The sequence below is a fragment of the Sinocyclocheilus grahami genome, unplaced genomic scaffold (genome assembly GCF_001515645.1).
Source record: "Sinocyclocheilus grahami isolate Dianchi unplaced genomic scaffold, SAMN03320097.WGS_v1.1 scaffold46.1, whole genome shotgun sequence".
Taxonomy (NCBI): Eukaryota; Metazoa; Chordata; class Actinopteri; order Cypriniformes; family Cyprinidae; genus Sinocyclocheilus; species Sinocyclocheilus grahami.
The window spans coordinates 770,948-797,323 of NW_015505225.1; the positions used below are offsets into that span (position 1 = coordinate 770,948).

General features: G+C 37.3%; 2 protein-coding genes and 1 pseudogene across 2 annotated transcripts; all 3 read left to right on the plus strand.

The window, feature by feature from the left end:
• The first annotated feature begins 7,938 nt into the window (after positions 1-7,938).
• On the plus strand, positions 7,939-8,919 carry LOC107582658 (olfactory receptor 6B1-like). The gene has a single exon (XM_016268569.1). It carries the CDS (start codon positions 7,939-7,941, stop codon positions 8,917-8,919), a length of 981 nt encoding a protein of 326 aa, XP_016124055.1.
• A 2,271-nt stretch (positions 8,920-11,190) lies between these two features.
• Positions 11,191-18,760, plus strand: LOC107582624 (transmembrane protease serine 5-like; annotated as a pseudogene).
• A 4,848-nt stretch (positions 18,761-23,608) lies between these two features.
• cryaba (crystallin, alpha B, a) lies at positions 23,609-25,772 on the plus strand. Its single transcript, XM_016268476.1, has 3 exons — positions 23,609-23,907; positions 24,627-24,749; positions 25,194-25,772. Exons 1-3 carry the CDS (start codon positions 23,719-23,721, stop codon positions 25,383-25,385), a joined length of 504 nt encoding a protein of 167 aa, XP_016123962.1. The 5' UTR covers positions 23,609-23,718; the 3' UTR covers positions 25,386-25,772.
• Positions 25,773-26,376: the final 604 nt, after the last annotated feature.

Below are 26,376 nucleotides of genomic sequence, written 5' to 3' on the forward strand. Positions count from 1 at the left end.
AAAGCATTTCCATACACAATTAACCTCACACAATATGTAGTGTATTGTTTCATTCATATTAACAGCAGTAATGTAGCAATAATTTTAATCATATAAAATTTTTATATTTTGGCTCACATTGAGTATGCTATGTATGACAATATATTTCATGTTTATTGAATATATTTAAAATGTGTTTAATAAATATTTATTAATACATTTATATTATTTAGTATGTATGTATGTATGTATGTATCTATCTATCTATCTATAAACATTATATAATGTTTAACTAATCATTACTTTATATTCACATATCTAGAAATTAGATAATGTGCAATGTTAACTAATGAACTTATTAAACATTACCAAATGATTAACAGATTATTATGTTACATTATTTCATGTAAATTGAAATGCTTACAAATGTCATTAAACTTTCAATTCATATGATCATGCATTTTTTTTATCTTCAAATGATTTTGACAGATGGTTTCAAATGATTAAAAGCTTAATTCATAAATCGTTAACAAACATTATATAATGGTTAACGGCTCATTAGTTGTTTACAAATGTCATTAAACTTTCAATGCGTTTTAAAAATCTGCAAATGATTTTAACAGAAATTATACAATATTTACAAGCTTATTTGTTTGTGTACTTTTGAATGCTTACAAATGTCATTAAACTTCACTTCACATATTAGCAAATGCTCATTTTTATATTTACAAATGTTGTGAAAATATAGCTTAGTCATTTTAAGCACTTCACAGACTATTCATGTTAATATATTCATTAAGTCATAATCACAGTCTGTAAAGGTCATATATTTGGTCTTTGTTTGTTGTGTAGACTTCTACTATTTGCACATTTTAAATCATTCATTAATTATTTATTAATGTTTTTGCAGTACCCAATCTAAAGTGGAGACTATTCATCAATTGTAAATGTTTATAAACATTTACTAATCATTAGTACCTTTATGAGCAGTCATTTTGATGGCAAAAAGTGTCCCAAATGACCAGAATTCACCCTATTTTCACATCTTTACAAATCATTTATTAATAATTTGTTCATGTTTTTGCAGTACCCAGTCTAAAGTGGAGACTATTCATAATTTGTAAATGTTGTAACAAATTGTCAAGAAAATACTTAATTTATCATTTACCAAAACAATATAAACAGATTGCATCGTGTTCCCTTATAGTAATCAAACTGACCCCTGTACACTTGTTGACCCCTTACCCAACTTTAAACCTACCCATACAAACAAACATGTCCCTAACCCTACCCGTATCACACCTCAACAGCAGCAAAGGTGTTGTGCATTAACGAAAGCTTTTAATCATTGTATAACATCTGTAAACATCATTTGTAGATTTTCAAAATGTGCATGATCATTTGAATTAGAAGTTTAATGACATTTATAAGCATTTTAATTTACATGAAATGTTAATTATTAGGTAATGTTTTATACATTTATTAGTAAACTTTGACAAGCATGTTATTTCACGTTTATAGGTATGTGAATATATATGAACTAATGATCCGTTAAGCATTACATAATGTTTGTTAATGATTTATTAATGAAAGTTATAATAAAATGTTTTTTTGTGTGTGTCCTGGGTAATGTTTATGGATTTAATGCCACACAAAAAAATAACCTCAAGTTATTTAATTCAATAGAAACACATTTACAGTATTTTAAAGGGGGGTCCTATTATGCTCTTTTACAAAGTCTTGATTTTGTTTTGGGGGTGTACTAGAACAGGCTTTCATACAAGGTTGTTCGAAAAACACATTATTTTTCGCATATTCTACATTATTACAACACCTCTCTCCACAGTCTGGCATGAACGTCTCGAATAATTCCTGTATCAAATGAAGGCCCGCCTTCATTTGAAATGTGCTGTGATTGGTTAGCTGGGCCAGTGTGTGTTGTGATTGGCAGCACTCTGCGCCTGGTCAGGAAATGACACGCCCCTTACCATAGCCGCCTGCGAGCTTCAGTGTAAACATTGCGTCAAAATCAAATTAATTTGAGCATGATTTAAACCCGGATGATTGTAACCACTCTAAGTTCGTCTGCCTTGAGAAAGCTAGCGTGTCTCCGACATAGTGATAACACTCGTTGCCTTCTCTAGTGCAGCTCAACCAGGTCTCGTCCCATTCAACGATATTTGTGATATCACAAATCCCGGAAAATATGCGTTGTAGTCCAAACGAGTCGTTCGTTGTAGTTTTGAAAAGTGATTTCTGTTAAATAAAATATCTCCTTTTGAATTGGACTTTGAGCTTTGTAACTTTGCAGGCCTTTTTTATGCTCAAACAGCAACATTACAGACTAACTAAAGTTGAAAAAGAGAAAAAGCATAATAGCACCCCTTTAAATCTAAATATGGGGCATAAGGGGCTTTGGAAAGGGGTAGTACCTTTGATGTCTGGCATGCTGCGCATTCGGGTGGATGGCTTCACAGGTCCCCTTCCATCCTCTAAATCTCTTACATGTGGCTCCAAGCGCCATGCCCTGGTAAACCGCTTCAGCTGGCGGACCAAACCGCGTGAGGCGGTGGTGCTAACGCGGCACGGCACGGCACTGGGCATAGGCCATGGCGGAAGAGTTCCCAGATGAACTACAACGACCACGTGTTCGCGACCAAGTCGAGCTACCTAGATGGAGGTCATTGGCTGTGGCATGGAGAGGGATGGACACCACCATGCAACATTTGCCCTAGTTATGCCATAGATAATGATAATGACAACCAATAACCAACCCATACCGGCTCGGACGTCACCCGGGCTACCAAGGGCCGCCGCAGACCAGGACGGAGGTGGAAAATATGCTACTGATCTGTCAAATAACAAGATCAGTGCCAGATGTAACATCACCATTGCCACATGGAACGTAAGATCGTTGAGAAAAACAGGCAGGTTGGAAGAACTCACCCACGAGATGAATAGATACCGCTGGAACATCTTAGGATTCTGTGAAGTGCAATGGAAAAACATTGGAGAAACGTCCACCCAAGAAGGTCACAAACTATACAGTGGAAGGGATGACAAACATGAACAGGGAGTCGCATTTCTCATCCATAAAAACACCACAAACTGCATCATGAGTTGTTGCCCAATATTGAGCCGACTTATCACCATCCGTCTGAGGGCATCACCATTCAATATCACCATCATACAGGCGTAAGCACCAACATGTGACTACGACAATGATGACATAAAATACTTCTATGAACAATTGCAGGAAATATTAGACCGAACTCCAAAGAAGGACATTCTTGTGGTGCAGGGCGAGTGGAATGCCAAGATAGGAGAGGATGCTTATGAGAACTGGAAAGGCACATGTGGGCGATATGGCAACTTCAAGTCCAATGAGAGAGGCCTAAGACTTCTGGAATTTGCTAACAACAATGTACTTATAGTGGCTAACACATTAGGTCCACACAAAACATTCAGAAGAACCACGTGGCACAGCCCAAATGGACTGCATCATAATCAGATAGACTACATCATGGTGCAGAGGCGCTTCTGGTCCAGTGTAAACATTGCCAAAATACAAAGCTTCCCAGGAGCTGACATCGGAAGTGATCACGACCTCGTCACGATGTCCTTTACGTTGCATTTGAAAAGGATTGAGGATCAAGAAACAGGGTCACATCAGGATTAAATTCGACCTCGAAAAGCTGAAGGACCCCAAAATAACAGAAGACTTCCAAGCTATAATAGGTGGGAAATTTGCAGCACTCAACATTCTAGATGCTGATGGCACAAACATAGACACAGTGGTGGATAACTTCAACACAGCAGTGTTTGACTCAGCCAATGAAATCTTAAGCAAATATTGCCCTGTCAAGAAGCCCTGGGTCACAGCTGATATACTTGATCTATGCAACAAGTGTAGGGAGCTGTAGAAGAAGAAGATGGAAGACGCAGAAGGAACAAAGCAATATAAAGCAAGTCAATCAGGCAATCAAGAAAGGCTTGATAAAAGCAAAGGAGAACTGGAATGAAGAGCGGTGCCAAGACATTGAAGACAGCCTGAAGAGGAATAACAGCAAGAAAGCATACCAGCTGGTGAAAGACCTGACCAACACAAAGCAAGGGCGAACACCAACCATACAAGACAAGGACGTTAATTGTATCACTGAAGAACAGGACATCCTAAAGAGGTGGACTGAGTACTGCTCAGCTGTACAGCTATGAAACCACAGTAGATCCAGAGGTACTGAATGTCCCCCCAGCAACCGACAATGACAAGTACCCCATCCTTTACACAGAAGTGGAAGGAGCAATGAAATCGCTTAAGAAGAGGAAGTCGGCGGGGGGGGGGATAACGTCCATGCGGAGCTCACGCAAGCAGGGGGAGATGCCATGATAAGTGCCCTACTGAAAATCTGCAAAAGATCTGGCAAACAGGAGAATGGCCCAAACCATCAGTCTCTCATCATCATCCTCCCTAAGAAAGGCAATCTATAACTTTGCCAGAATTATCGTACCATCAGCCTTATAAGCCACCCAAGCAAGGTTATGCTAAAGATCCTACTGAATCGATTGAAGCCGCAAGCGGACAAGATCATCGCTGAATAAAAAGCGGGCTTCAGACAAGGGTGCAGCACAACAGTGCAGATCTTCAACCTTAGGATAATATGTGAGAAATACCTACAACATCAACAAAACCCTTACCACATTTTTGTGGACTTCAGAAAGGTGTTCAACAGAGTATGACATTAATGCCAACCTGATCAAAATTATAAAAAAAAAACTCTATGATAAGGCCACCAGTGCGGTTTACTTCAACAGCAACATAGGGGACTGGTTCAGAACCACAGTTGGAGTAAGACAAGGTGTTTGTTTGGCTAACTTGGTGGAGCACCTTGACAAGATCTCTATATCCTTTGGAATGCAGATCAATGCAGAGAAGACTAAACTGATGACTAACAACATCATTGGCTTCACCACTGACATCAGGATTGGCGTCAACAAGCTAGACAGTGTAAACAATTTTAAATACCTGGAAGCTATCGTCGCGGATGAAGGGTCCAAACCTGAGATACTCGCCATGATCGCCAAGACCAGAGCAGCGCTGACAAAATTAAAGACCATCAGGATTTACAGGAACATAGCCCTCAGCTCAAAGATCAGACTGATGTGCTCCCTAGAAAACTCCTCGGTATCTCCTACAGAGATCACATCTCCAATGAAGAAGTACATGACAGAATTCGGTGGACCATTGGGCCATATGATGACCTCCTGACAGTTGTGAAAAAATGGAAGATGAGGTGGTACGGTCATTTAATATGATCATCAGGACTTGCGAAGACATTCCTGCACGGCACAGTGCCAGGAGGGAGGAAGAGAGGCAGGCAGAGAAAGAGATGAGAAAACAACATTCAGGAGTGGACAGGCCTGACGCTGGGCGAGACCTTGAGAAACCTGAGAAGAATGGAAGAAGCTGGTTGCCAGAGCATCTGTGGCGCCCCATCGGTCAACCAGACTAAGGGACAGGTGAAGGTGAAATCTAAATATGCTAATTTTTAATTGTATTTCCAGCTACGCACACTTTTCTCTCTCCATGCTGACTTTGTTTTCTTTGGTAGTATCCAGTTTTATTTGGTAGTACCAGACAAAGTAGGTCTCTGTCTGTCAATAACAGGAAGAGTGTTGCTTTCTAAAGCAGGTTATCTCGGGTTATCTATCCTGCAATGGTGCTGGATGTTTCTGTGGAAATTTGTAGAACACTGGACAAAATTATAGTTGACTTTGTTTGGAATTTGAAAACTCACTTAATTAAAAAAAGCGTTATACTAGCTGGTTGGGTTGGATAAAGACATTTTTAAACAACCCCACATCCTGTTGGAATTTTATTCAAAATCATATATTTAATTCAGCTGGAAGTTTATATTTGTTGTTGCACTGCAACTTTGACATTTGTAAAATGCCTTTAACTTTATCTAGTTTTCAGAAACAGGCTTTAATAAATTGTTTACTTATATTTAATAAAAATATATATTTTATTTGGAACAATAAAAATATTAGATTTAAAAATAAATATTTTTTTCTTCATAATCGGTTTGATAAAAATATACTTATATTTAGTAAACTTTTAGATGAACATGGTGTCCTTTTTACTTATGAACAATTTATGCAAGAATTCTCTTTTCCAGTCCACTCAAGAGAATATGCCATTGTTTTGGTGCAATTCCTGATTGTATCATACCTGTAGTCAAGTCTGTCCCTAGAAATTCTTAAGACTCCTATTTTTGACAACACTAACTTATTTGTTCACCAAAGTCTTCTCAATACCACGTCAAACAAAGACATTTGTTCATTTATTAATAGATCTCAGATTTCTTTACCTGCTTGTGTGAGTTTTTGGAATAGCATATTTCGTGATATAGAATGGGAAGAGTTTTGGCTTCTTTGACAAAAATTCTTCTTATCTAATAAAGTTGTTGAAGTCTCTATCAAAATTATCCATAATTGCTATCCGGTAAATTACAAACTTGCTAGATTTAAAAATAGTATTTCCCCCAGTTGCTCCTTTTGTCTTCAGTCTGAAGAAACAATCATTAATTTATTTTGGTACTGTGCTTATTGTAAAGTGTTCTGGGTTGACTTTTCCAGTTTTGTTAAAAAAAGGTTTATATCCAAACTTCTGTATAACCCCAAAAAATGTGTTATTTGGTTACTCTTTGAATTTAAACCCTTCTCACTGTAAATGTATTATTAATGTATTGCTATTTATTGCTAAATTTTACATTCATAAATGTAAATTTTCAAAGAAAATTTTGATGTGTATGTAAACACGTTAAGAAACTCTAATAATTCTATTGCATAAGACTCGTTCATGGTGTAAGTCTTATAAGCTAACATACTATGCTTTGGATTAATGTATGTAACTCTCATTGTCTTTTGTTTTTATTTTGTATTTGTAATTGTATTTGTTGTTGCTTTACTGCATAATAAAAAAAATGCTTTTCCTGGTTCAGAGCTGGTGCTTTGGGTGTTGAAAGAAAAGGGGTATGAGTGCACGTGCAATGCACAGAGATGTTTTCTTGCCATTATTTTGCGTTACGCTGTCATCACCGCTGCTAAAAAGTAGCACATGAAACACTGCTTACATATTATATTTTATTCTGTGATAATTATTTTAAAAAAAAAATTCTTTTTCTTTTATGCTGCCACCCCGGTAGATCCGCCCCTGCAGCCAGTCACTTGCTTTTTCCCTAAATGAATAAGCCATTTTGAACAAATCATTTGACTAAATGATTCAATGACTCACTAATTAAGACAACGATTTGCAACCAGCTGCTGGTGGTTTTAATATATTTTCATTATAAAGAGTCAAATGCTGTTCCACTCCATCATCAGGTTTAGTAAAATAACCTGACCTCGGATTCGAGGACCAGAAGTAGGCTAGGTGTTGTGTAATTTGCAATAATTCAACGACTGGAGTCAATATTGCTTAATTATCACAGATAATGGATAGGGGGTGCTGGCCCAAAAAAGAGAGAAAAAACATGGCTATTTTCTACAACAGATTTAATGCCTGAATTTTCCTAAAAGTATTCAGTATATTTTTCCCTTTTTGTTACAGTAAAGCTAAACTACAGTATGATGTTAATGACACTGGATTATTTGATTTGGTTCTATAGGCCTAAAAAAAACACTCACACACAATATCATCTTTAAATCTAAAATTTTACGTTTTTGCTGTCAGATTCATGCCAAATGATGAAATCAGCACTGCGATTATAGAAACATCTGCACTGATGACATATGAAATTCTGTAAACAAAATAAGGCTCAGCCCATCTAAAGCTCTATAAAAACAGCACAAAGGGAGGAGGAGAGAGTTAGGAGGTTCATTCTATTTGCCTTGAGGTACATCACAACTCACACCTTCTGACTTCATGAGGTTTTTTTATGGCTAAGTTTTGCTGTCAAGATGAACGTAACCAAAATCAACAATTTGAACAGCACGTCTAGTTTGAACAAAGGAAATGAGAAGCTTTTGCTGGTGCAGGTACTGGTGGGGATACTTCTGTATGTAAACGGACTGATGATTTTCACCTTTCTGAAGAAAGAGACCTTCAGGGAAACACGCTACATTCTGTTTGCTCAGACTCTTTTTGCTGACTCTGCTCTTATGCTGTTGACTGATTTAACCCTCATGGGGTCGTTTTACCAGTACCCTGTGCATATAATTCCTTGCTATATCTTCTGCACACTTACATCTTTGGTCTCTGTTGTTTCACCCATGACTCTTGTAGCCATGTGTTTGGAGCGCTATGTAGCCATATGTATGCCTTTAAGACATTCCAGTATCTCCACCCCTAAAAACACCTTCATTGGGATTCTTGTCATATGGAGTGTCAGTTTTATCATCCCATTGTTTATTTTCATAGTCTGTTTTGTCTATATTCCTCCTGGTGTCTTGCGCCTTTATGTTGTGTGTACAGTGGAGGCCATGTTACAGGTAAAATGGCTGGCAGACATGAGAGCGACGAGTCTGCAGCTCTTATTCATCATGATGTTGTGTATTATTGTCTCCACCTACATCAAGATTGTGTTGGCGGCCAGATCTGCCTCCTCAGAGAGGAAAAACTCAACAAATAAGGGTCTCAAAACTATAATTCTCCATGGTGTTCAGCTGCTTCTGTGTATGATGCAGCTTTTAATCCCTTACATAGAAATGCCTTTATGGAAAGTAAATGTCATGCTATTTGTGAATGTAAGATACTCAAATTTCATTTTGTTTTTGATCTTGCCTCGTTGTCTGAGTCCCTTAGTTTATGGATTACGAGATGAAAAGTTTTATAATGCTCTTAAATATTACGCCTTTTGTGGCATTTTGGTTTGTAATAAGCACAAAATAAGAGATGGTAAAACCTTTAGAGGTGTAGTAAGCATTTCCATACACAATTAACCTCACACAATATGTACTGTGTAGCATATTGTTTCATTCAGATGAACAGCACCAATGTTTAGCATTCATTTTAATCATTTATAATAACTTATTTATAAATATATTTTGGCTTGCAGTGGGTATGATATGTATGACAAAACATTTGATGTTTATTAAATTATTAAAATATATAATAAACAGTTTATTAATAAATGTATGTGCATTATTTAATGCTTAAATATTTTACTTAATAAAATCTATTAAACATATCAAGGGTTGTGACAGTATATAAAAGATGCTCATTGTTTTTTTATTAAGACTGTCAGTAGGTCAAGTCACTGTCTATAATATCCATATGTTGTAACAGTATGTCAGGTAGTAGCTATAGGTGAAACAACTTGGCATAACATTTCTAATAAATAAGAGGCAATGTGGTTTAATTATAATATAATGCACATACATTGTTTTATTTATCAAGATAGCTTTGGGACAGACCTTTTTCTACTGATAGATTATCATCACACAGATAGTCAAATGTAATAAATTGGAAAAAGTCAAGACAAAATGGCCCTCAAAATCTTTTTTTTTTCTATTTTTTAAATAATTTTTTATACAATTGCTACGACCCATTTCTCAATACTTAGGTCACTTTTTCAAAACTGCTCACAGAGTTCTTCTTACCAAAGTTTCATCAGTGTTTTCAATGTTTTCTCTTGTAAAAGTTCTTTATAAACCAAGAATGACAGCTCTCTAGTATATGTTATGCTACTGAACAAAATTATTCTAGATTTACATGTGGACTGTGTTTTTGGTGTTCTACCACAAGGCTTTAATAAAGTTATTTGCTCAGCTATAACTTAAACCATTCTTAATTCCTGTTCCTGAATATTATGTTGAAATGGAGCATTTAATGTGTGCACAACTGTTAATAATTTAGCTAAAAGAAGAAAATAAAAGAAACCAAAATGGCTCTTAAGTGACCCTGTAGTTGAACGGGGAAAATAAACCATTTTTATAATTTACTTATCCTTGAGTGCCTTGGCCTTGAATGATAACGAGTTAAATTATCCCTTATCCAAAAGCAGCACTGTACTATATCTGCTCATGCAGTATCTCTTACTCACCACGAGAGGTCACTATCTACCTTCTAAGTCAGGGGTGTCAAACTCAGTTCCTGCAGGGCCAACCCTGTTCCTACACACATTTAACATTTAGTTTTCAAATAAGCCTGACGGACTTGATTAGCTGGATCAGGTGTTCGAATAGGGTTGAATCTGAACTCTGTTTATTCTGTTGTGTCTGTAGCCTCTGCTGATAAAGATGAAAAGTTTATCCAGGACAGAATGAAGAGAATACAACACAACACAACACAACACAACACATGAAACACTCAGAAAACTGAGTCTAAGATAAAGTGCATCAGAGAAAGCTGACAGTATTGAGCTCTTCACTGATCTGATGTGATCCATTAAGAGATGTCAGTCTGAGCTGCAGGAGATGATGGAGCAGAAGCAGAAGAAGCAGACTGAAGAGCTGGAGCACTTCATTGAGCTATAAAGAGCTGCAGGAGACTCTAGACGAGGAACTCAGCAAATCTTGTAAAATAACTTTATTTTGGCATTAATGCTCTTATTTATTTAGAACCTTGAGGTCAATAAGTGAATAACACCTCATATTGCTTTGGATAAAAGAGTCTACTAAATGAATAAATGTAAATTTAAGGGCACATGCAGATGAAATAATAATAGATATAGCATAACTAATTGTTCCTGGGCAAAACGTTGTGCTGTTTAATAAACATTTTTGAATCTCAGTGTGTAGACATATAACCTTTTGTTTTTGTTCAATGTGATTTGTCCTGCACCTGAGCCCAAGTCTGGGTATTGGATGTGCATATTTTGTATTTGTTAAAAATAATTTAAAAACCCTTTCATTAAGGGAGGATGATTTCTGTCAAAGCATCTGACACATTGTCTCTCTCAGTGATATATTTAAAGAAGTGAAGTTATTAAACGTAATTTCAAGAGGAGTGCACCCATCTAATCTTCCACTTAATACCAAGGTCCAAAACCAGCTTCTTACCCCTTCCCGTTGTTAGTTCTTTCGGCATCCCTCCTCCTCCCCTTCTCCTTTTTTGTACAATTTTGCCTGTTATAGGGGGCAATCTGAGCTCGAGTAGAATATCCTCTCTGAGCCCCTCTATAGCAGACAGCAAGCCAAATCTGTTTACCACTTACACTAAGATTATATGGGCACATAAACTCATGAAATCACTAAATTCACAAATACACTATGATCACAATGATCTGTTCTTTGGTAATATTTCCAGCTGTTCCCATTGAACATTTAAAACCTACTGTATTAATGTTGATAACTGAGACAAAACAAAACAAAGGGTTCATTCTTTGCTCCACTGCTGACCTTATTGTCTCTTTGTGGAGTGAAAATCCAGAGTTGCATTCTGCTCAGTGGTCAGACAGCTGCAGGTGTGCAGCATCTCTGCTGTGATGGAGGTAAGTGGATGAGAGAGAGAGAGTCCGAGCAGCTGCCAGGAAACCCCTGGATCCAAACAACCAAAACATGGTGAGTTTCTCCCATTATGCTCAAATACAGAAGCATATTTAATAATATGCTTCTTTTGACGAGTTAAATTATCCCTTATCCAAAAGCAGCACTGTACTATATCTGCTCATGCAGTATCTCTTACTCACCACGAGAGGTCACTATCTACCTTCTAAGTCAGGGGTGTCAAACTCAGTTCCTGCAGGGCCAACCCTGTTCCTACACACATTTAACATTTAGTTTTCAAATAAGCCTGACGGACTTGATTAGCTGGATCAGGTGTTCGAATAGGGTTGAATCTGAACTCTGTTTATTCTGTTGTGTCTGTTGCCTCTGCTGATAAAGATGAAAAGTTTATCCAGGACAGAATGAAGAGAATACAACACAACACAACACATGAAACACTCAGAAAACTGAGTCTAAGATAAAGTGCATCAGAGAAAGCTGACAGTATTGAGCTCTTCACTGATCTGATGTGATCCATTAAGAGATGTCAGTCTGAGCTGCAGGAGATGATGGAGCAGAAGCAGAAGAAGCAGACTGAAGAGCTGGAGCACTTCATTGAGCTATAAAGAGCTGCAGGAGACTCTAGACGAGGAACTCAGCAAATCTTGTAAAATAACTTTATTTTGGCATTAATGCTCTTATTTATTTAGAACCTTGAGGTCAATAAGTGAATAACACCTCATATTGCTTTGGATAAAAGAGTCTACTAAATGAATAAATGTAAATTTAAGGGCACATGCAGATGAAATAATAATAGATATAGCATAACTAATTGTTCCTGGGCAAAACGTTGTGCTGTTTAATAAACATTTTTGAATCTCAGTGTGTAGACATATAACCTTTTGTTTTTGTTCAATGTGATTTGTCCTGCACCTGAGCCCAAGTCTGGGTATTGGATGTGCATATTTTGTATTTGTTAAAAATAATTTAAAAACCCTTTCATTAAGGGAGGATGATTTCTGTCAAAGCATCTGACACATTGTCTCTCTCAGTGATATATTTAAAGAAGTGAAGTTATTAAACGTAATTTCAAGAGGAGTGCACCCATCTAATCTTCCACTTAATACCAAGGTCCAAAACCAGCTTCTTACCCCTTCCCGTTGTTAGTTCTTTCGGCATCCCTCCTCCTCCCCTTCTCCTTTTTTGTACAATTTTGCCTGTTATAGGGGGCAATCTGAGCTCGAGTAGAATATCCTCTCTGAGCCCCTCTATAGCAGACAGCAAGCCAAATCTGTTTACCACTTACACTAAGATTATATGGGCACATAAACTCATGAAATCACTAAATTCACAAATACACTATGATCACAATGATCTGTTCTTTGGTAATATTTCCAGCTGTTCCCATTGAACATTTAAAACCTACTGTATTAATGTTGATAACTGAGACAAAACAAAACAAAGGGTTCATTCTTTGCTCCACTGCTGACCTTATTGTCTCTTTGTGGAGTGAAAATCCAGAGTTGCATTCTGCTCAGTGGTCAGACAGCTGCAGGTGTGCAGCATCTCTGCTGTGATGGAGGTAAGTGGATGAGAGAGAGAGAGTCCGAGCAGCTGCCAGGAAACCCCTGGATCCAAACAACCAAAACATGGTGAGTTTCTCCCATTATGCTCAAATACAGAAGCATATTTAATAATATGCTTCTTTTGTTAGCAGTATGTGCTGTGTTTGGCCAGATTAAGACAATGTCTGCATTATATATTTTTAAAAAGAACCTGTTTGTGCTTTATGAATTCTTCATTTACATTGAAATAAACATGATGTATTGTTATGAAAACATATTCTGTTGTTTACAGGATAATTTCAGATCTTTCGTGACAAACCATAATGTTATTTGACTTGGATTACTTGGTTACTTGACAACTTTTTTTATTGTATATATGTTAACAAAACACGTAAACAAAGGAAGTAGTAATCAACTCATCACATAGAGTATCGCTACACTGCTACTTTTCTACATTTTTCTTTTTTACAGTAATACCTGACAATATGATAACTTTGTTACTGTTGTGTACAAGACCACTAGATCAGCAAAAGGATATTCACAACAAAACACATTTACCAGTGTTGTGCTCCTTGCTAGCTCATGCTGTATTTAAAACTGTGTTCTAATTTCTAAAGTATGATATAGTACACATGCAAGCATAAACCTATTTAAACTGAAAGGTTATCACATGACCTACAACCTCCTACAATTTGTCACAAATATATAGCCTGTCAGTAATTGGCAATGCATTTTAATTGTATTGTGTTTGCTATAAAAATGTTGACAAACTATGTTTGTTTGCAAGCAAAAAAACCCCCAATAAAACACTATTCTGAATGCAAATTCTGAAGTCAATATTGATCCATTTACATGACATATATATAGATCAGTGATCAGATCTCTTTTATCATGGTTTATTGGCATTGGTCATATCAGTGGTTCTATTACAGAGTCTCAGTAGAGAAGCCATGGCAGTGATTGAGAATCCTGTAGTGGTCAGACAGTCCTTCCATCCAGAACATCTGCAGGTGGACAGGATTGAGACGAGCCAGAATAATCCCACCTGGATCAGAGAGCTACAGTTTCTCCATCCAGGCAAGTCTGTTATTAACACACACCTAAGGAGACATCTGTCCCTTTAAAAGCATTTGTAAAGGTCATTAAAATATGTTTTAAAATGGTTATACTATTTTATACTAGTATTACATTATATTATACTATATATTATATTATATTATATTACACTGTAGATACATTTCAGTATTCTTCTTCTTTATAAGCTTCACCTGAAAAATCACATATAACTGAATGGTTGTCAGTCAGTGTTGTTTTGCTTTTTGGATATTTGTTGAACAACTATTATTATTTCATATAGTGTCTGGCAAAGTCTCGGCCCATAAATTGGTGAAAGTATTTGCAGCTCTTTGTGTACTTTGTCTGCTGGGAGGTGTTGTCATTGGTGTTTGGTTCATAGGTAAGAAGTTATAATAATTAAAAAGGTTCAATTTGTGCACTTATAATGTAGAAACACATAGCACTCAAAATAATGTCTTTAATGTCCCACAGTGAAAATTCTCTTAAGGCCAAACTCAGCACAGAGCCCTGCGAGCCTAGGAGACACTAAAGACACGTCCTTCTGCAATGTATCCCAGGACATCTCTGTGGCAGACCCCAGAAAAGGCAATTTACCCTTTATTTGCACATAGCAGGTAAACAATGCAGTGGACATTCATCCAAACTCACTGGCACTTTAAACAAAGTGACATAAACAATGACCAGCGAAAGCTGTAACAAACACATAAACAAGAGAAGCAAACTAAAGGGAGGGGAAGTATTAACTGTTGTGACTGTTTACATTTAAAAATCACACCCCAACTATATGCAACAATGGCATATTATTACCCAATATATAATTGATTTATGACGATAAAATTCCCAGTAATGTTACCTTTCGCGTCGGCATATTGACGCCAAGGGTTTCTTATTTAAAGCAACGGAGGACCCTGCACGTCGAAAAATGATGCTAAAAAGGGGAACCTTTGCGTGGTGAATTCACACCAGGAAAGTCCACTAGTTCACTTGCTTTGGTCCGGACCAAATACAATGTTGATTTTTTTGTTTGTTTGGTGCGGTTTGCTTTCACACTGCTCTTTTTGCAAGTGAACCAGAAATTGTAAACAAAACAACACGTGTGCTAAGGACATCCATTCATTGGTTATTCAACCGTACCAGAGTTGGTTTGGAAGCGGACCGAGACCACCTCTTCAGCTGGGTCTCGGTACGGTTGTTTGGTGCGCACCCGAGTGCGATTGCTGTATTCACGCCTGCCCAAAAGATCAACATATCAACAAATGCTTTTATTTGAAATATATCCTCTAAACAAATTCAGGTAAAATATCATATAACCCGCAGTACTGTCCACTGTGCTACAGTATGTTGTTTTAGGAGTGATTTTGACTGAATGGGGCTCAGTGTTTTGCAGGATCAGTGCTGAGAACTCTCTTCTGGAGATCCAGCTGGAGAAGCTCCAGACGTGGTTGCCTGTATGTTACGAGGGGTGGAACTCTTCTCTGGGAACGCTTGTATGTCGACAGCTGGGCTATCTGAGGTGAGCATGCTGACAACTGAATCACACACACACACACACACACACACACACACACACACATGCAGCTCTCAGAACCTTTCACTTGACTACCAGCTGTGGCTACTTTCTGTAGGTCAGCCATTCATAGAGTGACAGCAGTGTTGAAATGTACTTTGAAGTCACGTTCACTTCTAATTCAAAACGTGACGTGCAGCAATATTAAAGCGATAGTTCACCCACAAATTAAAGTTCTGTCAACTCTCCTGTTAGGTTTCTACTGTTGAGATATTTTGCAGAATCATGGAGCCGTTTCCAAAAACAGCTTTTTCCATAAAATGAAAGTGAAAAATCCTGTCAATCTCCAAAAATGAAAAAGCACAGTGATAGTGTGGTAAAGTAGTGCATGATCTGACTACAGTCATCAGCAAGACATTTGTTTTGGAAGGATATGAGAATAAACTATATTAATAATTAGGTGTTGCAAGTGGTGAGATTTATCAAATAATATCTCCTTTCAGATTATCAAAGCACAAATGGGTGAATCTGACTGATATTGGGCCAAACTACACAGATTGATTTGTCCAAATCACCTCAGAACACCAAAGCAATTTGGAGAGTTTATGGCGTTTTAGGTATTTAAGGAAAACATAAATAATTTTAATTGGCATGAGCTTCCAGAACACCTGTCACATGTGTTTTTTTTTTAACAGGGGAGGCTGTAGTACAGGAAAGGTTATAGCACTGAAATGTTTTGGTGAGTCTAAACTTACATAATATGTAAATCTGAAATAATCTGAAATCTGTTTGAGGCTGAGCACTCGTTATTTGCTTTGTAGAGTGCGGGACCAGAGCAAAGCTACCTAGGATTGTTGGAGGAGTGGAAGCCACTCTTGGCAGATGGCCCTGGCAAGTGAGTCTCTATTACAGTAACCGCCACATCTGTGGAGGATCCATCATCACCAACCAATGGATAGTTACAGCTGCTCACTGTGTCCACAAGTAAGATTCAACATTTACAATAACTATGAATAGACGAATCTCACAAAACATGTCAAAAATCTAAACCAGAACTCCAAAATCAAAATCAAAAAATAAGAAGAGGAATAAAATATTCAGGTTAATTATGTTTAAATGAATAGCTCACCCAAAATGGAAAATTTATGAAAATGTACTCGCTCGCAGGCCATCCAAGATGTAATATTATTAATACATGTATATAATTATTATTATTATACGTTAAGCTAACTGAGACTTGTTATAGCACTTGCGTATCATTGCTCTTTTGTTGATTTTGATTGCTTCCATTGTCCTCATTTGTAAATCGCTTTGGATAAAAGCGTCTGCTAAATGACTAAATGTAAATGTAAATGAATTTGTTTCCTTATCGAAACAGATGTGGAGGAATTTAGCATCACATCACTTGCTCACCAATGGATCCGCTGCACTGAATGGGTACCATCAGAATGAGAGTTCAAACTGCTGATAAAAACATCACAATAATCCACAAGTGATCCACACAACTCCAGTCCATCAATTAAGGTATTGTGAAGTGAAAGCTGCTTGATTGTAATAAACAAATCCATCAAGGTACTTGAACTTTAAAAGATTTAAACTGCCACCTTTTACACTGGAGAAAGTAATATCATGGATAGAGTACTTGTATTTTAGCCAAAAGCAATGATTAGAAGTTAAAAGCACCTCAATGATGGATTTGTTTTATACAAACACACAACTTTTCACGTTAATTAATGGACTGGAGTCGTGTGAATTACTATTATTGTGATGTTTTTTATCAGCTGTTTACATTCTGATGACATCCTTTCGTTGCATGTCATCCCATTCTAAGCAAGTGACTTAATGCTAAATTTCCCCAGAACTGTTCCAATGAAGAAACGAACTCATCTACATCTTGCACGGCCTGAGGGTGAGTACAATTTTCAGCACATTTTCATTTTTGGGTGAACTATTCCTTTAACCCTAAAAGGACATGTTTTTGTGAGACTTACCCACTGGAACTGTGTAGTTGTTGACAATAGTGTTGAATTGTGGGGCAGTGAATACAAAAGGTCCAGGATTAAATAGATGACAGGCACTGCAACATAATACATAATGTCACTTCCAACTGTTACACATTGATCTCTACAAAGGAATTTATTATAAGCCGATTAAATGTGTATATTATCTGATTTGCTTGCTTATTGAAGCTACAGGCTACCTCAAGTGTCCAGTTGGGTGGTTTATGCTGGTATTGTAACCAGCAATTCGGCAAAACTGGCTCAATACCAAGGCTTAGCTGTGGAGAGGATCATCTACAACAAGAATTACAACCACAGGACTCATGACAATGATATCGCTTTGGTGAAATTAAGAGCTCCTTTGAATTTCTCATGTAACCATAACCAATAATCAGTAAATGTGTCACTGTGTGTGACATGTAATATCTAGGCTATGAGTTATTTCAGGTTTTAAACTTTCTTTACACACCCAGACACCATCAGACCTGTGTGTCTACCTCAGTATGATTATGATCTACCAGGAGGAACCCAGTGCTGGATCTCTGGTTGGGGATATACACAGCCAGATGATGGTACTGTTTTTCTACAAATGCATGTATATTAAAGTTCTTTTATGTTTTAGGAGTAATAAAAGCTGTCAAAATGCTTTGTACTGTATGTAAAAGTGAATTATAAATGTATTTATTTTTTAAGTTCATATACCAGAGGTTCTCAAAGAAGCACCAGTTCCTTTAATAAGCGCAAAGAAATGTAATAGCTCTTGCATGTACAATGGAGAGATCACCCCTCGAATGCTCTGTGCAGGATATACAGAAGGAAAAGTAGATGCATGTCAGGTGAGCTTCATGCTTCTCAAATTGTTTTTCAAAAATATATGACATTTATATAATAAATTTGTGAGGAGACACAAAGTAGTCGTGAATTTAATTTTCTTAGCGGGACAGTGGAGGTCCTCTGGTTTGCCAGGATGAGAATGTCTGGAGGCTGGTCGGTGTTGTTAGCTGGGGAACAGGCTGTGCTGAACCAAACCATCCAGGAGTTTATACCAAGAGTTTTTAGAGTGGATATATGACATTATAGAGGTAAGTAAATGAAGAGACAGACATCAGTGACCCTTGAAACATAAACTTAAGCTGTTAATTGATGTAGGCCTACTATTATTATCTATATCTCTTATATCTTGATTCCTGTCCTAGAGCTACTAAAGACTGATGTTTGATAGTAGAAGAGGAGAAGATTATCCTGACCATTTTTTAAATTGTGTACTTATTTTATTTATTATATTTTATTAGATAAAGCCTCAACATTTACACAGATAGGTATGAGTACGTTTTGATGTTTGTACATTACATGTTTACTGTATGTTGTGCTACTTAAGAAAATTGTGGTTTTAAAATAAATGTTTAACATTTACAACACAGAGGAAAATGTGAGCTCTTCTATTTTTTTTCCAAAAAAAAAAAAAAAACATCCCACAGACACTCCACCCTAAAAAAGAAAACAAGTTTCAGTTGTGTCACATCAGGTGTCACTATTGTTATTGTACTTTTGCACTGGTTTTTGTTTTTGTCTAAAGCCTAATCAAGAGTATTTAATTCAGGCTCCTATTTAATCAACTGGAACGCCACTATGCCAGGGCTGCGTTCAGCCCCGACAAAAACAGTGCAAAACGTTTTTTAAACGGAAACGGTGGTGCGTTGAACACCCTGTTCTGATGACGCAAGAGTTGCAACTATGGCAGCTGAGAAGGCCATTCTTTGTGTTCTTTTAGAAGAATTTTCGGAGCCTGATGAAATCGGTATAAATACTGCAAAATACGCTCAGTTGAGAATTTCAGAATTTCCCCTTGCAAGTAGATAAGACTTGGTAGCCTGTTAGATGTACGAAATAGCTGTTAAAATATTTAGCCCAGTAAACCCTCCCCTGCAGGCTCATGTTCATCTCCACTTTTGGGTGCAATGCCCACATTCAATGGTTTAGAATGTTGTAGGGATGCTTGGGACATGTCCCTACCAATATCCAGCAACTACTAAATCGTCCCTATAGTTTTGATCAAACAATTAAATATATGTATATGTAACCACTGTTGTTGTAGTTTCGGCTGAATCTGAAATAGGTCATACCATTGATATGCTAGAAAAGTACACCCTTGAAACCGAGCTTTTCGAAACTCTGAATCAGTTAAACCATTGCGTCACAAAATTATTCACTGTTTCAAAGTGCTCCAATTGGATCGCATGTTGTGAATCATTTGTTGCAGATCAAGATTTCAAAGCACATATCGTGAATCATTTGATTCAGATCGGGACTTCGGAGTGCGTATCATGAACCATTTTATTTACAGTAGATCAGAACTTTGTAGCGGGTTCGCAAATCTTTTGATTCATATTAAAACTTTGTAGTGTGTTCGTGAATCATTTTGCGAATTTAAAGATTTGTGATTGTGCTCCGAAGTCCCGATCTGAAATGATGGTTTACGAATCATTTGATTTAGATCAGAACTCGCAAATATTTTTGGATTCAGATCGGAACTTCGGAGCATGGATTGCAAATCATTTGATTTAGATTGGGATTTTGCAGTGTGCTTGTGAATCATGATTCATAGAACCAAGTCCCTGTATTACACTGTACACTTAGATGCTATTTGCCCTTTTAACCTCCCATTCTGATCCAGCCCAACCCGTAGGGTTCGAGGAAGCAGCAGTGTGTCATCAACATAGCAGACGGCACTGCGCCGGTCCAAAGGGTGTGCACATCAGAGACCCGCTCTCAAACCCCAGTGTCCACGTAGCTGCCAGTCAAGTCTGATGGAGATGATGATGGAGAACAGATCCCAGCCCATGCGAATGTCTCGGTCCGTGTGAACCCAACCTGCTTGTTTGGCAGGTCTTCCTTTGGAGAGTACTGTAAACCCAGATTAAATGGGTATTCCCACAGACTCAACGTTGAAAATCCCGTTCAGAGGCAGCTTGTGTTTCTATGATAAGAAGCATGAGGTAATCCTGTTTTCAGTTCTGAGCCACAAAAGGGGAGAAAAGAGCTTTTGAATGGTCTCCCGTCCCCCTTCTTGAATCTCTACAATGTCTTCTGTGACTCCTGTTTCTCATTCTCCCTGTTTTTGTGCCTCTCTCGAGGCAGTTTTAAGGTATTTTTTCTCTGCCCTTCTGTTTCTCTTCGCTCCTCGTCTTCCCCCTCCCTTGTTCCTTTTTTTTCAGGAGTCAGACGTGGTTCAGCCCGGCTCTGTTTACCCTCCCCTCCTCCATCTTCACCCCTCCCTTTCGCACAGAGCGGTGGGCTCCGGGATGGAGGGGGGTGGGTGGGTTGTGGGCAGGATGAAAAAATGGGCATCTCCAGTAAACCATGCTGACTGGATGTGTCCTCTGTGTGAAGATGACACACTTTAAATAACTAGTTCCATAAAACCAAAAACATTATGGTTATGATTAGGGCTTGATTCACCGTGTGGATTGCATCTTATACTGCTGTATTATGGCAAAATGAGGGAGTAAATGTGAGTGTGTGTGTGTGTGTGTGTGTGTGTGTGTGAAAGGCCAAAAGAAAGAGGATGTTAAGTATGACCACGTCAGTTTAAAATCTGAGAATCTTCCACCACACTGTCTCCAGTGATGATTACTGAAATCATGATGTCAGACTGTTGTTTATTATAATAAAACTATTTTGTTTTTCTGACATTTTGAGAGGGAAATTACTTAGATCCCCATAATTTTGCAAAAACATTTTTAGGTGGATTTTTTTTAGGAATTTTTATTTTATTATTATTTTTTACTTATTTATTTATTTTGTGTGTGTGTGTGTGTGTTACATGCTTATTCCATGGGGAGAATGTGTTAAGGATTGTTAATGATATTTGTTACAGTAAAAAAAAACTAGTGTTTACTTTGAAAAATTTTCACTTGGAAATTGCTTGTAAATTTCATAAATAATTACAAAGAAAAGGCAAGAAACACGTTGAATTACATTTATAGACAGTAGAAAAACTGAAGTAGTAATCTTTATTTACAAATTAAAAAAAAAAAGTTTGGTCCCCCAGTTTATATTAGGTGGCCTTAACCACTATATAATCATTTGATACAATACACTTATTATATAAAAAAAGCTTAAGAAAGAAATAGTGCAGTTACAGAGATATACATGGACATGGTTATGCATGAAAACCATTTATCCCTAAATGGCTACATTCCCAGTTTATGCTGAGCAGGATGATCATATTGGCAGTGGATTTGGAGTGGAATTAGAAAAAACCTATTACTGCAAGAGATTACAGAAAGTCAAGGCCAGTGGTGGGAAAGCTCCTATTTATGTAAATGTAGCTTGGTAAAGTTACAAGCTATTTATAATTCGGAGAAGCTAAGCCACAGTTGGACTGCAGTTTTGTTCATTGTCTAACCACTTACATTTGAACCCCCCCCCCCCATCTTGCCACTGCATTCGTAGGTATATGTCATGATGAACATGTACATGGATATAATATATAAATATAACTACACGTTGAACAAAGAATACATAGAAGTCATCTGTGCATGATATAGTTTGTGCTATATTGTAGAAATAGGCTACATGACTGTGTACTGTGCTACATATTAGTATGCACTAGTTTTTTAGCATACGTAGCATATAGCATTTGTATGTACAGTATATACTGAACCTACTTTGCATGTACTTCTGAAAGTTATCTGGTACAATCACAGTGATGATCTCTTTTGTGGTTTTCAAACTTTTTGACTTGAAGACAACCCACTGTCCGACACAATATTTGAAGGGCCTACATTTTTGCTAAAGGTGGTCACATTTACCATTGTTCTGCCCATTTTCATGGTTTGAAATTGACTTCTGTGTGAGATGTGTTTCATACTACACTATTGACACTGGACCTTTTTAACCTTTTTTAAGTTAACTGATTTTCACCAGCTTTGTATTATATTACATTGTTGGCAGTATAAGTTAATTTTTCCATTTTACCTGCACCAAGATATACCCATTTATTTGTCAACAGAAGTCATCGGATGATGATATTGTGAAAACTACAGATCATACTTCCGCATTTTTGTATACCCACTCATGGATAATCTGCTCAAGTCCAGTGCATTATGGGTGTTGAAGTTTTCCTACCATTTTTTGGCCACCGCCCTTTTCCCCTGTTTTCTCTGGTTATGTAATAGATTTTAAAAATCGTGTTTCTACTTCATAGAAAGTCAACTTTTATTAAAACTTTTATTAATCTAATTAATTTAAATTAATTAAATTAAATAAGTCTAGGTCATCTTGCATCACTCTTGCTTGTTTGCTGAGGCCTTATGCCGTATATGCCCTATTATATTTAGTATATTCAATAACACTATGATATGAGTATTTAACTATTTATTTCACAAAGATACCTTTTTTTTAATCTTTTTTGTGACTGGGTGAATTTGGTTTTGAATGTGTGAACCAATTATCTAGAATTAATCAGACATACACTCAGTGTTCCTTAATGCAACTATGTCAATGGTGTGTTTTTAATCACAAACTTGTTGAATAAAACAGCCACAGGCCTTGTTTCCAGCCCTATTCCACGACACCTGTGTGCCTCAGATGGGATGGTGGTGATGCTCTTGGCCTAGAGGGCTCATTTATCACGTCTGAATTACAGCGGATCACCAGTCTTGCTGATTCCTGCAGTCCCGTCCATTTTAGGGCATAATATTATCTTTCTGCCTGAGTTCTCCTCTGATAGCAGCCAGGAGGGAGCAGATAGTATCTGGCCATGTCCCGTTCAGGGCACGGGGGGCAGAATCCCTCCTGGCACAAGAGTTTGCCGGGGATGTGGCCAGTTGACATGGAGGCTTCGCTCAGAACCATTCTAACTTAGCCAGGCAAATATTTTTCCAGGCTTGTGAGCAGAGGGGCATTAACACTATTCAGAGCCCGGTGTTTGAGACTGTATGATCTAAGAGAGAGTGAAGGGTGATTAAATAGCCTTTTGTTTGAATGAGCCAGAGGGGAAGAGGGCAGCAAAAAAACACTTTAGCTCATAACTGGAGACGGATCAGCGGGTAGCTGGGTAGGTAGCTGACATAAGGTTTATGGATGGGCCATAAATACAGGCCCACAGCAGAACATGCAGCAGATCCGCTGTCAACTCCAGCCGCTTCGCTGAGATACAATGGAAATTTCTATCCAACATCCCTGGTACCGCCGGCCCTGGTTCCCAGGCTACTTCCCTTATCGAATTTATGACCAGTATTTCGGAGAGCACCTACCCGACAGTGACCTTTTTTCACCTTTCTACATGTTTTACTATCGACCTTATTTCTGGCGTTTTCCAAACTGGTGGGACAGTGGCATGTCAGAGGTGAGTTCAGTTTCTTATGCTGATACAATCTAGTATGAGATGCAATTTGTTAACGTTAGGTAGAGCATGCAAAAAACAATAAACTATTTTAACAGCACTTTTTAATTATTTGAATTCATCATTGTTAATTCATGGTAGTTAATAATATTATTCAACTATTTTTAAAAAATGTATCAGTATACACTACCATTCAAAAATTGGTAAGTACGATTTTTAAAAAGAAATTCATATTTTTATCCAGCAAGGATGCATTAAATTGACCAAAAGTGACAATAAAGACATTTATAATGTTACAAACGATTTCTGTTTCAAATAAATGCTGTTCATCAATCAATCCTGAGAAGAAAAAAAATCTGTTTCAACAAAAATATTAAGCAGCACAAATGTTTTCAACATTGATAATAATAATAATAAATGTTGAGCAGCAAATTAGCATATTAGAATGATTTCTGAAGGAAATCACAATGGCTGGTGAAAATTCGGCTTTGCCATCACAGGAATAAATGACATTTTGCAATATATTAAAAACATGTAAAATTATACAAATATTTCACAACATTACTGTTCTACTGTATTTTTGATAATTAGCCTTGATGAGCATAAGAGCCTCTTTTAAAAACATTGAAAAGTCTTAACTCCAAATAAGCCAGTCACAATATTAGAAACTATGTATGTTTTCAGAGATTTTGCATATTAAGTTTGCATATTCTCCCGCACAGATGAGAATGGATAGAGATCGGTTTGTAATCAACCTGGATGTGAAGCACTTCTCTCCAGACGAACTGATGGTCAAGATCAATGATGATTTTATTGAGATTTATGGGAAACATGACGAACGGCAGGTAACAAAACACAAACTCACCTTCATTTTATTCACCATTTTGAACTTAATAGTGTTTTTTGTAATATTATGTTATAAAAACAAGGTTGGAAATCAAATATTCAAGATTGGGGAGGCAAAAGATAACATTGAAGTAGAATGCAGCTTGTTTTCAATTCATGAGTTTCAGTTTAACTGAATTGCCATGCCCAAAAAAACTATCAAGATTTTCGAACTTTGTTTTAATTTGACATCATTCATTTTTCTTGTTAAAAGTTTCATTTTATGTAAACTCTGCGTTTTAAATTCTAATTTCAATTCTAGTTTGTTTTCCACCTCAGTTCAATACAATTCAAATTCAAGAAAACATTCTCAACTGAATTCTAAATGGTGCATAACCCTGATGGCCATTATTGTGTTACTGATACACCTCAGTTCGAAGCAACAGTATCTGTCTCTGTTACAGGATGAGCATGGTGCTGTGGCAAGAGAGTTTTACAGGAAGTGCAAGATCCCCGCTGGTGTAGATCCAGGTGCCATCACCGCTTCTCTGTCCTCTGATGGTGTGCTGACCATCTGCACACCACGCCACATGCTGGACATCCCTGAACGCAACATCTCCATCACCTGTGGAGAGAAGCCACCAGCGCAGAAGTAAACATGTTGACAGCTGCACCTCTGCCAATCATCTCCAAACAAAACCCACCACTGAGAGAATCATCTACTGTATTAAGACCATGTGCATTCATGTAACACAGTAATATAACCAGAAATACACCTGTCCATTGTGAACAATACAATATCATGCAAAATGCGCAGTAAGTCAGTGCTTTAGGTCAGTGAATGCAGGTTGTCATTGGAGCTGGGTTTGGTTTGTTATATTTATGGCCTACATTTGGACGTTGCATGTAATTATGTGGTTGACTTGGGTTATGATTGTAACTTCGGCTTTGAGAGCAAGCAGTATTGACGTGGGATGTTGTGCAGCACTGGCCTCTGCTTTTGAAGTTAATAAATCCCCAGGTCAAAATAAATAAAAATAAATGCTGGAATAATGAACTCATCTGTGATTTTTCAGCATATGTTGTTCATCTGAATGTAAAGTATGCCGCACTTGTATATGGGGTCTAAACCAACAGACCAAGTTAAATATGTGTTTTGCTGATGTTGTTGCGCTTAATGGACAGTAATAAAGATGACCTTGTAAACTTATATATGTGATGCTTGTAGACATTGATTCTGTGACAGTAAGACAAATTGTCTCAGTCAGTGGTGTAAAAAGACACCATGGATCATCACGTTGTTGGTTGTCACATGTGGAAGGAAAAAAAATATACATTTGGATTGCTGATGGCAGGGGTGTAGTTATTGAAATAATTCATTCCAGTCTTTCCCAATATGCTTTTAATATTTTATTTTCCATACCTCTTAAAGTGACATGTTACAACTAACAAGTAAGCGTGACTGTTGCAGTAGCTGCTTTCAGCATTAAAAACAAAATCTAAAAATAAATGGTTGTTTCCACTTCTTCATTACCCTCTCAGGGAAGAACATCTGGTCTTCTGTGGCCGTCAGATTATTTGTAGCAGTTGCAATATAAACCACATCCATTTAGCCTTTCAATAGAACGTTAAAACTCAAAAGATAAA

Bases quoted from the DNA above. Each gene is read 5' to 3' on its own strand.
- LOC107582658 (XM_016268569.1), top strand. From the start codon at position 7,939: ATGAACGTAACCAAAATCAACAATTTGAACAGCACGTCTAGTTTGAAC.
- cryaba (XM_016268476.1), top strand. From the start codon at position 23,719: ATGGAAATTTCTATCCAACATCCCTGGTACCGCCGGCCCTGGTTCCCA. The intron at 23,908-24,626 runs GTGAGTTCAGTT...TCTCCCGCACAG, and splicing joins GGGACAGTGGCATGTCAGAG to ATGAGAATGGATAGAGATCG. The intron at 24,750-25,193 runs GTAACAAAACAC...TCTCTGTTACAG, and splicing joins GGAAACATGACGAACGGCAG to GATGAGCATGGTGCTGTGGC.